The following is a 14,761-nucleotide window of genomic DNA, read 5'->3' on the forward strand; positions in this document are numbered from 1 at the left end:
GCAAGGTCTGCTAAGAGCATGTGTGGCTGATAAAGCAGAGAGGGAAAAAATTATAGCAGGAGGAAGGAAGATCTGAATATACTGTGCCATGCAAATGCCAGCTTCGTTAGATTCTGTCTATTTTTGAGGTGTGTGCCATCTCCAGAAATGGTCAGAACAGGAAAGAAATGAAGGACATTTGATGTGCTTGAATGCCTCACCTCTGCACCACAGCCATCCCCCTCATGCAGAGTAATTGGCCTAGCATTGATTATGTGGGAGATGGATTGCCACGCACATTTATATGGCAATTAGATTTTATTATTTACCATTTAACATGCATCACCAACTTTCCTCACAGTCCATTGCACAGGCAGACTGCTTTGGTTTTACATCTGTTTAATCTTTTTCAATGCCAGTGCTCTTCATCCAGTCTGTATTGGGGGTAAAAACAAGCAAAGAGAAATAGATCAGCTGGGATTCTGAGGAATATTATTATCAGGAAAATGTTAAATGTTTTCGTATGACTGTTTCTTGTGAGGAAAAAAATGGTTTTTGAGAAAGAATTGTTGGGAAAATGGTAGATTTCAACCTGAAGAAGTCTTCAGATGTGAGCACTTACTTTTTGAATATCTCCTTTTGTCTGTTCAATGCTTATCTCCTGAGGACATTGTTGTGTGGTTGCTGTTTCTCACACACCAGCACTTCCTATGACACAGCTTTGGTTGCCTGTGAAACACGGGCACATTTGTGTGATCCCTGAGGAGCACTAAACTGAGTTGAAAATTGTAATAAGAATGAAATCTGAGCACCAAGAGGTGGGTGCAGAATTGGACAGCACATCCAGCAGAGCATAAGGAAAAGTTTCTTGGCAGAAGAATATTTGTGGAACTGTGGAAAGTCTCCAATGTAGTTCTGTGCAGTGTGATGGAATCAGGAGATTGGAGGTGGAGCAGCACCTGTATCTCCACTGTGGACTGTCATGGAAATTGGTGCAAGGGAAAACTGGAAGATACTGTTCCTGGTGAAGTCATCAACTGCAAATTCTTTCTGGTACTCCTTAATTCTCCTTGCCTTTTTTTTTTTCTTTCTTTCTGTCAGTGTGGACTACAGGGCAGTGCTACAGTGAAATTGTAAGAAGAGCAGTGAAGTGTCACTCAAAGGAAGAAATATCTTCAAAGTTAAATTCTCTTGACAAATAACTACAATATGTACTATTGTGCCAATAAGGGTGCCTACAGAAAACCCACAATGTCAGCATTTTAGTGCTGGTGATTTCTTTTTTTTTTTTTTTAATGATGTATTCAGGCAAGATACTGAAAGCAGAGTAGAATTGGGGTGAAAAGATCAGTTTCTATATTCCTTCCCAAAATAGTGACATGCTAACCTAGAAATTCTTCTTTATTTTTTCCTTTTTATTTGCCTTTATAAACATTTTGCCTTGCTTGGTTATCATCAGTATAGGGAATGTGAAAGATGAAAGCCACCACATGTCACATCATAAAACAGCCTCTTGCCTGAAGTATTTGAAAGGACAGATAACTCAGCAGAGCCTGGACAAGTAAACTAGCCACCCTTTCCCTCCTTAGGTGAGAGAGGGTCTAAAAGTGAAAGAATTCATCACTCCAATAGGAAAAATTTTTGAAAATACTATTTTTCTTCAAAAAAAAAAAAAAATCACATCAAAACCAAAAGACATCAACCACAAATCAATACTGAAGCTACAGAATGGACTCTTTGAAGTGAGTAAGTGGACATAAAACACTAAGTTTACATTTTCATGTCTTCCCTCAAGTGCCCTTCCTTGCAAGTGGTAGACAAAATTCAGTCATGCTTTGCTCTAGCACCAAGCAGGCCTGTGAATGCACAGCAAAGTGCATATTCTCTGCTGCAGAGGGGGTTTGAAAAGCCATATGCTGGAGCGTATGCGCTGCAGAAGCTGTGTGGATGCAGCATGTAAGCCTCTGTCAACAGTTCTTCTGTCTATTAATGGGTTATGATCACAGCAGGCTTCTCGGTTTATGAAAAAAAAAGAGCAATTATGTCTCATCAAGGTTTTTTTAAGGAGCAAACACATTTTGATATGGAACAAAGAGCAAGTGTTTACTCAGGATTGATAAAGGTGAGAGATCCTGGAATGACCACTCATCCAGTATTTAGGCCCAGTTCTTTTTCTAAGGTGTGTGCTGAAATTTGGAAGAAAAATCTCCACAGTTCTCTGCCTGTTGCACAAAGTAAATGTGCAAAAGGTGGCTGATTTTGTACACTGGGGAGGTGAGAAGGTGATCAAGGGCAACTAAGTTCCCATATTTCAGTGAATGTTAAAGACATCTGAATGCCTACCTGACATTTCCATTTGAGAAACCAGCCCTTGACTGGCAACCAGGATGGTGTCTGTTCTTTTAGTCAGTGCATATTCAGCTTGTGTAGAGTAATTTATTTTCACAATTCGGTTGTCTTAAAAATACCATGAGTTGGGATTGTGTGGGTTGTCTTAGCATGAGTTCCACCATGAAGTTTGTAGTGCGATTATTAAGATACTACAAAGTGATTTCTATTGATCTGGTAACAGCAGCTCATCTGTTTTAGGAGGGACTGGAATAAAGTGAACACTGTTTTCTTTCGAGATTAGACTTTTCCTATGGCATTTCTCAGTTTCTGCAGTCCGCCTTTGTCTTTGCCTGCCTGAGGGAAGAAGCTGTTTTATGCTTGATCATTTTGAACTAGCATATTTGGAGAAAAGTGTGCCTGACACCTTGGCTTCACCACAGCCAGATGTTCCTTTGTATTTCCATGTGTCACATAAAGGAATTGTGGAGATGCCTGCTGTGTTTTCAGAATCCACCACGGTATGCCAGGGCTATCCGTCTCCTTCCTGGGGAGTAACACCCTCCTAGTATACCACAGAAGCACTCTCAATCCTAGCCATGGTAGTGATTTAGTACAGTGTGACGTTAGAAACATGACAAAACAACTTCTTCCAAAAGGAAAGAGCAATTAGGAGAATAGCTGAAAATACTTTTAAAGCCAGCAGCACAACAAGAGATTGAGGGAGAGAATGTCTGCTCTTGGAGAGAATTATGGATTTGAAGATGCTTTTGTTCAGGCATATAAAAATATTCCAGAGATAGTGTCTTTATGCATTAAGAAAAATTAAAGCCACAGTTACTTCCACTGTTGTATTTCCTCCTTTTTTTTTATTTTTTTTTTACTCATACATGGGGCCATATTTGAATGAATGGTTTCCTTTCTTTCCTTTCTTGTCAGCAAAGGTGTTCGAGAAATGAACACCAGATATGCACACAAAGCACACTGATTTAGGAGAGTAAAGAAGTCTAACTATATCCTGGCTAAATTACTTGTTGCCTGATGTCACAAATTTTGTGTACCAAACTGCTGCTGGTATGTTAAGGGTCCAGGTGCACCAGTCACACCTGAGCAGCGTTCTTATGTTGTTACCATCATAAACACATGGAAAACAATTCCCTCTCTACTTATGTTTGAAGACAATGGTAGCTGTTAAATGAAGTTAATAGTTTTTGCCCACCAGCATATATCATGCAAGAATTCTCAGGAATGGAGATAAGGAGAAAAGTCTGTGAAGTGACCTGTCAGCAATGCCACTAGTGCCAGATAATAACTCTTAATAACTTCTGTTAGTCAGTCAGAAAATAGAACAGCATCTTCAATCTTTGTTTTACATTTCTTTGGTTTAGCATTTGCAAAGTTCTTATTTTGAAGAAACGCAGAGGCTTGGGATAAAAAAAGATGAGCTATTACAGGAGGACTTGGCATTTGTTTTACCAACAGTTGTGCGTGACTCACTGTTGTGTGGTGTTCTGTGTGCTTTTGCATAAGTGTGATTCCAATAATGAATACATTGAGAACTCGGGTTAATTTATTAGCCAGCAATTTGTTTCTGTGTTAAATTTACTTGTTATTAAAGCACAAATCAGCTCTAAGTCAGAAAAGTGATTAATAGGTGTAAATAGGAAAGATCCTGTTGGAATACCTGATGATCTGCAGTACCTGTAAAAGATGCAGATTAAACCCACTAAAATCTTCTCTTTAGGAGTGCTTATGGCATAACTGAGCAGTACCAACATTGCCATGAGCAGGTCTGGCTCTGAAAGCGCTGCCTTCCACCTGATTCCTCTGCCCTGCCATGAATGTGCCAGTGAGAACACGCCTGAAGCACTTTTTTCTCTTTTTTTTTTTTTCCTCAAAAAAAAAAAAAAAAAAAAAAAAAAAAAAAAAAAAAAAAAACCACCCTCTAAATACAAGAAAAAAGAGGAGTGTTGTGAGATCTGCTCTCACGTAAGCTGCTTTATTTGAAGCTTTTCTAGTGATAAGAAGGAAATCTTGGGTCACTCTATTACCTGACCTCTTTCTTTACTACCTGAAACTTTGCCTATGACACTTGGCAGATATTTTACATAAATTTGTTTTTTTTCCTTTATAAATTAAAGCAAATTAGGATTAATATGAGAAAAATTAGACATTTTCAGGAACACATTTAAAAATCAAGCTGAACTTTAGAAGACAACGTGTACAAGGAAGGCAGCAGCTGAACTTTAGTTCCAGAAACTATGGTTACACATTTTCAGTGGGTAGCAGTGTAGCATTAGTGTTGCATTTAGGCTCCAGCCAGTTTACACGGTGTCATAAGCTTGTACTATTGATCTGATGAGCTGTGGTACCTTACTTCATGAAATAACTTGCATGTAATTCACACCTGTAAGTAGGCAGCTACACAACAAGGGATTTGCTCTGGACTAAAATTTCCAGTAGTGAAACTGTACTTACATAAGACGTGGGAAAGTGAAAACCTGGGAATTTGTATTGCACTATGTTGATTCCTCTGATCTCTTTTAGTTGGAAGAGGGAAAATCTTTTATCTTTTCTGAATATCTGCCATCATATGTTTGAGGTAAAATTTAATTAACAATATTTTCTGCAATCCTGTCTTGTATGAAAGTCTAATGGATGGAGTTTTGTTGGAAACTACTTCTTCACTGAGATGAACATGAAAGTAGCATGTGATCAACTGGAATAAAAGTAACAATGCAAACATTTTGTGATGGCAGATAAGAAAAATTACCAAGTGAAAAAATTAACTAATTTTAAAACAAAAATAAAAATCTGAGTTTAAATTCCAGAGCTTATCCCTTAGCAAAATTTTGTGTCTGAGAGAAAGTGCTTTTCATGCCAGCAGCAGCAAACTCCAAACACATATGGTATTAAACATTTGATATTAAATCTGGGAAGATTACCTCATAGTCATAAAAATACTTTTATATACTTCATAAAAGGTGAAGTCTAATAGTCAGTATGGCTGTTCCATACATACACATTTGATTTTGAAAAGCAGAACTCAAAGTTATTTTGAACATCAACAAAATTAAAATATTACCCAGAACATGTATTTGTAATTGTGTCTTTAATAGTATAAAATGATCAGTCTAATCATCAATACTCTTAAGGTACTGTAAGTAAGCTGTAGGGATGCAGCTTATTTAGACTGAATATATTGTACTTCACTGCATATGATACCTATTTGGCAATGTTCCAATGTATATTTTCAGGAGAAAATATTCTGAGTTCCAGCTTATATGTTGGCACACTGACCTGGATTTCTGCTAGCCATCCATCATAACTGGCAGCTACTGCATGACTGTATATAGCAATCTCAACAGGTTTGAGAGATGGATATCAGGTATTAGCAGGGGATCAGTCTGAAAGGTTGTGGTTTTAAAGATGTAACTAATCACAGAATAAAAGGGGTTGCTTGAACAGTATATTTTTAAAAAGAGGTTATACGTGTCATGTGCAATAGATCAAATTTAACTTTTTTATCATAGAAGTGATTTTCTTAACACTATTCTATGGAATGGTTTCCCTCTCTTAAGTCTATTTGGATCACTTGAGATGAATTATCTCTCTATTCTGAGCTGGCAGTGACTGAAGGCACAAAACTTCAGGGAACCTGGAAAGGTTTTGCTTTCTAGGTGTTCCATCTGAGAAAAAGATGAGGAACCTTTATCATTGCACAAAGGTTTTAACTCTGTTTTCAGTTCAGCAGATTGAAAAATACAGGAATCTTTCTGGTGTGAATGAATTAGATCCCATTTGTGGGAACAGATGGATCACCATATTTTGATCTGTTGTTTAATCTCATGCTAGTGAGATTTACATTGTACCTCAGAGCTCTAGAGGAAAGCAAGATCTTATTTTCCAAATTATCTACATAGAATTGATAAAGTTTGAGGTGTCTTAATATATGATGCTACAAAGGTTGATAAGAATTTAGGCTGGTTTGCTTATAAATTCTATATGTTAATAAGCATTTTCCTAAGCATATTCCATTTTCTCTTCATCTCAGTAATTCAAATGCAGTTGAATTTTAGGGATGATATGTGGTGACTAAAGATTTTTCTCAGTCTTACAGATATCTATTTCTTTCAGATTATTTCCTCACAGGTAAACTGTGAACCATTACAAACAGCACTAAATTGCAGTCCCTTTCAAACAAGAAATATGCCAGGAGAACCAGCAAAAGGTGTACCTGTGATTTACACCAATCAGAGGGAGATTAAATCTAGCCACATGCGGTAGTGACAACAGTACATTCTGAGTTCTGTCACTGTAAAACCTGCCTACAAAGCTCAGCAATCACTTAGGAAATCAACACTTTTGCATTTGAGGTCATGAGGAAACACTCTTTGGTGCTGGAGCACCTGGTCTTGTGGTCTAGGCTCCAAAATCAGCCAGACTGGGGGTTGCTCTGGAAGACAATGTAGATTAGAATGTATATTCAGATAAACTGCTGCAAATTTGTGCTGGCAAAAAACAAATACTTCATCAGTGAGGATTTAATGCCTGGTTAAACCTGCAGCCTGACACTTGAGGCATACTTAGGGAGGTTCTTGTGGTTATGTTGGATTGAAAGGTGACTGTTCTGTCTGCCAGACACACCCAAAACATGAAAGAAATGTAGAGCCTGAATTGGTTTAAAATATAAAAGCATCCTTCCCTCGGTGTTGTAGAGGAAAGTTAGAGTTATGTGCTTTCAAAGCGAGTCTATCACGGAGCTAGGAATTACTTGAAGGGAAAAAGCCCTGGTTTTCAGTCCTGAGTAAGTTGCCTGAGGTTCATCAGAGCAAGCTGTTTGTTATAGGTATCTGCCATTATAATCATTTTTGGCAGCAAAATTCCATTTGCTCAGTGTTTATATTTCTGTTTTAAAGGCATCTAACTCCCCTTGCTCCCACATGACTTTCAGTGGGAATAGTTGGTCATTTTGCTGTTTAACAATGGTATCTCTAAGTTTCTCCTTTCATGTGTCTCTCAGTCTTTTATTTCTTGGTGTACTTCTGAATGGATGATTCCGGATACATGGACTTCAGGTGGATCCTGTTGCCTTTTGTCTCACTGTGCTGTGTCCATCAATGGCATGGTCTGTGGCCAGCCTCCCTGAATATTAAACAATTACGTGAACAAATTGCATATCAATCATATGAACAATTGTGCCAGTGCTAGATGAGTTTCTAGATGGGGATTCTGTGATTTAATCCTTCTCTCTGCAATAGATGCATGTTTCCTGAGCACGTGAGCTGGCACATGGAAAGCTTCCCCAAGTACTTCTAAGTAATCAGCCATACAAATTTGAAGTCTACAAAAACCATACAAAAATGAAGTCTACATTTACATTTGAAAAAATACAGTCCTGAAATGCTGTAGTATTTTGCATGTTATCAGTGTTTGCTTTCTTCTACATTTATTTCAAAGAATATTTTTTGACATATCTGTCATTCAGCCCAAAAAGGCCAGAAGATCAAGTGGGTCAAAGTTTCTTCTGGTTGTTTTTTTGTATCTAATATTTATTTCTCCTCACCAGGTGATTTGTATATTGGAGGAGTGGCCAAAGAAATGTTTAAATCCTTGCCCAAGCTGGTGCATGCGAAGGAGGGATTCCAAGGCTGCCTTGCATCAGTTGACTTGAACGGACGCCTCCCTGACCTCATCTCAGATGCTCTCTTCTGCAATGGACAAATAGAAAGAGGATGTGAAGGTATTAAATATGCTGGTTTTGTTGTTTTTTGGCTTTTTTATACATATATATATATATATCATAGTGAAAGCACTGTGCCAATCCTGCAGGGCTTTTTTGATATTTACACTCCATATTTCAAGAGACTATATTTTACCTGCTTCTAATTGATCTTGCTTCACCCCTTCTTACATAAAGGCTGTGTTTTTTAGTATTATGGAGACAGGCATATGCCTGCCCTAAAGCACAGAGATTAATCTGAGAATGTGAGTTAACTTCAGAATGTTAAATGTAGGTTCCTTACTTCCCAGCAGCATGATTTTTTTTTTGCATGTGTTTTGTTTACTACTGATGTATTTTAATTAATGATAACAACAGTAACAATTAGCTTCAATGAAGTTCTTTATATCTTCATAACACTCAGGCATTAGTTAATGCTGAGACCTTAGCTAAGTAATTCAAATTTTAAAGCAGACATTTTGAGTTGGTTAATTCAAGGCTAATTTATGAAACTTTTTAATACCAATCTTCTATCTTCTCTATTTTTGCTCACCCCTTAGATTAGTATTGACATGAACCTTTCTATCTGAAATCAGTAGCAGACAAATATGTTTTATCTCACAATATTATTTCCTTATTGACTCATCTGGTATATCATGAAATTTAAGTGAGGACAGAATTAGAAGAAGTGTATTTCTAATTCAGGAATGTCAATCTCCAGCTATTTTTCCAGCTGTCATTTGATCCCACGTTATTTTTACTATGGTTTATGGAATAATTTGAATACATTTTCTGTCCCTGCATATCTAATTTATTCTGGATTTTGTGTTTATATTCAATTTTATGTGTTCTCCCTTCTCTCAAGTGCCATTCTTCTCTGGACAGAAAAATGTGTAAATGACATTATAAAATCTATTTCAAGTTAGAATCTTAATGATTTTGATATCAAGTTTGTTAAGTAAGCAAATTGACATTGTAAAAATCCAAGGAAAGCTGGGGGGTGTCTCAAGTTTTAGGAGATAAACCTTCCTGGTGGATGAAGTCTGTCTCCTCTTTTGTTGTGCCTACAGTGCATTTGGACATGTGCAACATTTTTGTTATTTACCTGTTACTTTTAGTTAGCAATATAAGTTTTATTGTTAATACATAGAAACAGACTCTAAAGCTATAGAAAAATAGAAGATGGGAATTTTGCATATGTCTTTCAGGAGTACAAAAATATGTATTAGTTTGCCACTGAGTTTAGAAAATTAGATTCTGCTTTTTGAATGGTTTTAGCAATTCCATCCCTGCACCATCCCTCCAGACAGTCAAAGTCTTAATTCCATTATGCATTTCATAGCTTCTTTTGAAATTATGTAATTTCCTAAATGAATTTTCTGTACTTCAAAGAAATAATGCCACGGGCCTGGTGTGTGAGTTCACCTTTTAAACCACTGGCACAACTCAGCTATCAGCGGATTTAATAAAGCTACCAACAATTTAACAAAGGCCATAAAACTGTCATCCTTTTTGGTAGAGGATGAGTTTTTTCCAACACCAAAATCACCTGACACAAGAACCTGGTCAAACCAGATGTGCTGCCTGGCTCCCAGAGAACTGTCCCCTCAAAAGTTTTCTGCCTGCAGAAGGAAATCTTTAACAGCATGGAATGAAATATCCCCTTCCAACCTTTATTGCAAGTTATCTCTTCCATCTCACTTGTTTGCTTCAAGTCTTCATGTCTGACACAACTGTCAGTCTTTTGTTTGCAGACCATGGATTCAGATTTCCAAAAAATTGTTCTGCCACCTAAAATATGATTCAGATCACTTGTGAATTCAGGTGCCTCCTAGGAAACCCTTGCATGCCTCAAGCTGCTCCTGCCTCTGCTGCTGTGTCCAGCCAGGATGTCTCCATCCTTGCAGAGCTGAGAGTTGTGCACCAATACCACCTGCCCTGGAAGTCCAATCCCACCTGCCCTGGAAGTCCTCTGAGACATCGGGTCAAAAGAGCTCAGGACATGGCAGCAGAAGTAATTTCAGAAGTGTTAGTCACCACCACTCTCAATCCCAAAGACAACTGGTATATACCCAGTGTTAAGACATCAGGTTCTGCAAAATCTGTCCTGAGAAGTGAGGCACTTGGATTTGTTGTTTTTCAGATTTATGGGATTGAATTCCCCAAATTTCAGGTACATAAAAAAAAAAACCAAAAAAAAAAAAAAAACCCAACAAATCTTTTTCTCTCTTCTGTCAAACTGTCAAACTCTGAAGCCATAATGTACTTCTAATTAATTATCTGTTAGATTTTGTACTTAAAATATTTCTTTTTCTCAATAATCTGATGGCCATAAGTATGTTAAACATTTTGAGCCAAACCACTCATGGGATTACTGTGGCAAATTGGAAGGTTTGCCTTTTGAAGCTGCAACCACAGAGAGAGATATCTCTATCATTGAACATGAAACATAATTTATACTTGGCAAAATCCACCTTCTTGACAAATTTTCAATGACTAGAACAGATAGAAGCTAACAGCTAGAAAGATAAATATGCTAACTAGCTCTTTGAATTGTTAATGGCAAACCCCAAAGCCAGGTTGTGTCAACACAGTTTTCCTGCAGTCAAATCAATTGTACTTCCTTTTCCCACTTAAAGTATGGTACAATCATAGTTTTTATCTCGTTATGAGAAAAATACACTGTGTGTATATGTGCATGTAAAATGCGATTTCTATCTTATATGAACTACATGAAAAAAATCACAGTATTAACATACATGAGGATTCTTGGTGGTAAGATAAGAAATTTGTTTTAATAATATATTGTAAAACATCTATGTGTCAGTTTATAATGCTTATTGTGATATATATTGCATGCAAGCCCTCACATAGGACAAATGTAAAGGAGATCACAAACTCAGGCAATTAAAAAGTCTGCAGTGAAGACTGAATAAATTAGAATATTTAAAAAATTGAATATGAACAAAGAAAAAGTGCTAGAGAAGGGTGTGTTACAGTATTTTTAATAACTACCTTAGTAGTTCAATAAATAAATGTATATATAGGAAAATATTAACTTGTTAGGGTAAATATCATAGTATTTACCACCATTAAACAGTTGTCTTCTGTTCTTTAGGGAAAAAAATAATCCCACTTTTGCTAAAAGAAATGCTTATATGCAAGCTAGTCTTGATGGCAATTTTAGAATAATGACTAATATAGATAAGCCAAGAGTGCTAAGAATCAATTTAATTATAATTAAAAAAAAAACCCTCACTTTTTTAGCAAGATTCTATCTATATTTTTTTCTAAATATGTGTTTTCACATGGACTTCCTAATGTGCCTACAGGGTCCTGCAGTTTATGTACTTTCAAGTCCTTGTGACTTCTGCTCTACTTTTGCAAAGATGAGGAAATTCAACATTGCATAACTAAAGTGTAAATAAATCCATGAATATATAACATTTAAACACCTACAGATATTTTCACTTCAGCTTTGTAAAGTTTCCGAGTAGCAGAATCTGGTGAGAAAAATTGTGTCTTGTCAGCTGCAGGATTCTGTCATTATAATCCTCTGCTCAAGAAAGGGTGATGTAATGCCCAAATGTCTAAACTTCTGGGCTCAGAACTCCAAAGAAAAAGAAATCACTATCTATAGTGATTTCTACAGTGATTTGCCTGCTGCAGTCAGCTATAGATGGTAGTGCATTATTATTATTATTATTATTATTATTATTATTATTATTATCCTAAAGGGAGAAAATAGATGAAGTAATAATTTTTCTAAGACAGGGATGCAGCGTACCCTGCCCTCCCTCTCAGTGACTTTGATGACTGTTCAGGCCCTGCTTCAGAGATTGAGCTGTGCCTCATTTAAAGGAAGAGGCCATGGAGCTGACTTAAATCATATTGATATGGATTTCTTTAAAATACCAGAAGATCAAAAGAAAATCACACACTGAGATATTTGAAGGTCTAATGGAAAAGAAGGGTTACAAGGATTTCTCTCTGGGATGTGATTTTTAATTTATTTATGTAATCTTTGGACCAGCTTTGCCCCTTTATCATCAATGACTGTCTGTGGGAATTTCAGACAGATATTGATGTGCCTCCCCCAAAACAATTTGGGACAATTTTATAATGCCAGAACCAAATTTTTCCTTGTAGTGTGAAATGTGTGTGAGAGCTCATAGTAAACTGTGGTTCATGGTCTGTATTTCAGTCTTCATTCACCAGGCAGAGAGAGAGGCTAGAAAAAGGCAGACCACAGAGGATGATGGTGCTAATTATTCTTGAATTCACTGTATCTGAACATGACAAAGGGCTAGTCAGGATTCAGCCATGCATTTACTCTGTTAATGCATTCATAACTATCCAAGGAAGAAAAAACCCCACACTTTTAATTTTCCTCCATTACATGTCATCAGCTCAATTAACCATTATATTTCTAGTAAAATACTGGCAAATTACTGCTTTCTTATTTTGGCTTGCCTGAAGATTTATGGCTATTAGCGTTAATTTGTTTGCATTATATGGCATTTCTTTCTCTCTTTAACAGCAGCATGCACTTTATTCTGAATGGTTTTTTTCTGTGTTTGCTGCCATTTCAATATTGCTTACTAACATTTACTATATTTTGCTTTTTTTTTATTTTGCTGACAAAGTTGCATTGATGAAAGCTGATTTGCAAGGTAGATAGCCCTGTGTGTATTAAACAAGACTGAAACCCCCAATGCACAGTTGGATTTCTGCAATAAATGCTCTGTACATTTCAGAACTAAAGTGTGTTATTTCGTTGCTGATTTTGCCTTTCACACCTCTAAAACAATGGGCTAAATGAACCTTCATTTTCCAGCATTGCTTGCATAAAGGCTTTCAGTCTTGAATATGTTTGTATAGTGATTGCTTTAGTGCTTTGATCATTCCTTTTTGAAATTTCTTTATATTTCAGTAGTCTAGTTATGATTCTCTAGAAATAGAGTAGCTTTGTTTTTTCATGTGTATGTCACATTTTGGCATGCCAGGTCATTAGTAGTCTGATTTTCTGCATTTCCCCTTTTAGAAGGAACCTGCATGGGATCTCCAAAGCATGTGAATCAGTTCTTGTCAGCATTCCAGCCAAAGAATCCCAAACTGCTTTGAATTTCAGATCTAAATAATTTCAAATAATTTGTGGGATTAATATAATCGTGGGATTAATATAATGTAATTAATAAAATTGTAATAGTGTAGCTTCATTTTATTATTTCTTAAAACTTGCTTCATTTTTCTATTTCATTATCCAGTCTTTCATATCCCAGAGTTTTGATTCCTGTGGCATCCGGCTTTGCTGTTTGAAATGTATTTACAGGAAGAAATAATGAAGTTTTTAGACAACTTTTAGCCAGTTAATTGTCTGACACGGGGCTAACAAATAACTGACAACAAAGTTAACATTCCCACTGTACCCGGAATAATTCTGCTTCTGTTTTGTGCAATCTTATGTGTCTGACATAGTGATCTTCCAACTAAAGCAAACCCCCCCCACTTTTAATGTTACATGCTGCTCCAAAACCAGTGAGTTTATGTGCGTTTGACTTGGTAACTCTTTGCTCATTTGATTTGAGATGTTGGCAACTACTCAGTGTGGCCCACTGGGAAGTACCTTTCTTTGGGAGACGAAGTGCAAGTCCTTTTTTGTGTGTTCTCATTAGGCCCCAGCACAACGTGCCAAGAGGATTCCTGTGCCAACCAGGGCGTGTGCCTCCAGCAGTGGGACGGGTTCAGCTGTGACTGCAGCATGACCTCCTTTAGTGGACCGTTATGCAATGACCGTAAGTACATGGAAAAATGTCCCTCTGAAAACCTGAAGTAATGTTTGAAGCAAGTGCCTAAAGCTTTATGTTGTTTTAATATTAGATATTTAACTGGGCTGGTCAACCCTGTGAAAATCTGTAAGGCTTGTGGTAAGAACAAACAATATGCTTTATAAATTTTGGAAAATGTGCAGCATCAAACACAGGTAGAACTTGGTTTTGTTGCACTTGATCCCAAGTCCAATATACCTGTTACCTGTTTGATGCAGTCCCTTTCCTGCCTACATATTTCAAATGGATTTTTTTCCTGATTGAAAACACGTTTTACATTTTGTTATCTTAATGTAGCACCATCACAAGGGCTATAATTACTGTGAAACAGTTGAGAAGGCTTATTATCTCCCTTTGTGGATTTCTTTAGGTGACACACTAAATATGCCAATAATAAAAGCATGCTGAGTATTTTAGTTCTTTTAGATTTCATCTGAAAAACACGCAGCAACCATCTGGTCTTCCAGGAAAAGCTTAAATGTGTCAAAAATAAGGGTCCTGATTCACCAGCTTCATAATGTAGTTTTATTCCAACCTAACCTTATTGATCTAAATAGAATTATGCAGGAGTAATGGTGGAATAATAATGGAGAGCCATAATGTTCCATGGTAAATGATAAAAGTAAGCTGCTGACTTTTGGTTTGATTTATCACATTTGTAATATCCAAATGTTGCACATTTTTATACCCATAAGAAGATTGAATTTCTTTAAAGCATTTTTATTTCTATTTGCATACATTTATCTTTAAAAAATTGCAGATAACAGGAAGTGTTGTATAACTACCTAGTCAAGTATTCTGTATTTTTCTGTCTTGTTCTGGTTCTCCACTCTAAAGCAAGGCATGCCATCTTGACAGACCCAAAACCAGCAGAATATTTAAAATTTGAAAAGCTGTTTGCTCA

General features: G+C 36.7%; 1 protein-coding gene across 10 annotated transcripts in view; it reads left to right on the forward strand.

Moving 5' to 3' along the window:
• The window catches only part of NRXN1 (neurexin 1), a 669,617-nt gene that overhangs the window by 320,094 nt on the left and 334,762 nt on the right, over window positions 1-14,761 (forward strand). For all 10 annotated transcript variants that reach the window (XM_041489370.1, XM_041489359.1, XM_041489362.1 and 7 more), the window contains 2 exons: window positions 7,877-8,050; window positions 13,705-13,824. In XM_041489370.1, coding sequence (XP_041345304.1) covers window positions 7,877-8,050; window positions 13,705-13,824 — 294 coding nt within the window. The remainder of the gene's footprint in view (window positions 1-7,876; window positions 8,051-13,704; window positions 13,825-14,761) is intronic.

Source organism: Pyrgilauda ruficollis, unplaced genomic scaffold, assembly GCF_017590135.1.
Source record: "Pyrgilauda ruficollis isolate IOZ18807 unplaced genomic scaffold, ASM1759013v1 scaffold93, whole genome shotgun sequence".
In the NCBI taxonomy this organism is placed as follows: Eukaryota; Metazoa; Chordata; class Aves; order Passeriformes; family Passeridae; genus Pyrgilauda; species Pyrgilauda ruficollis.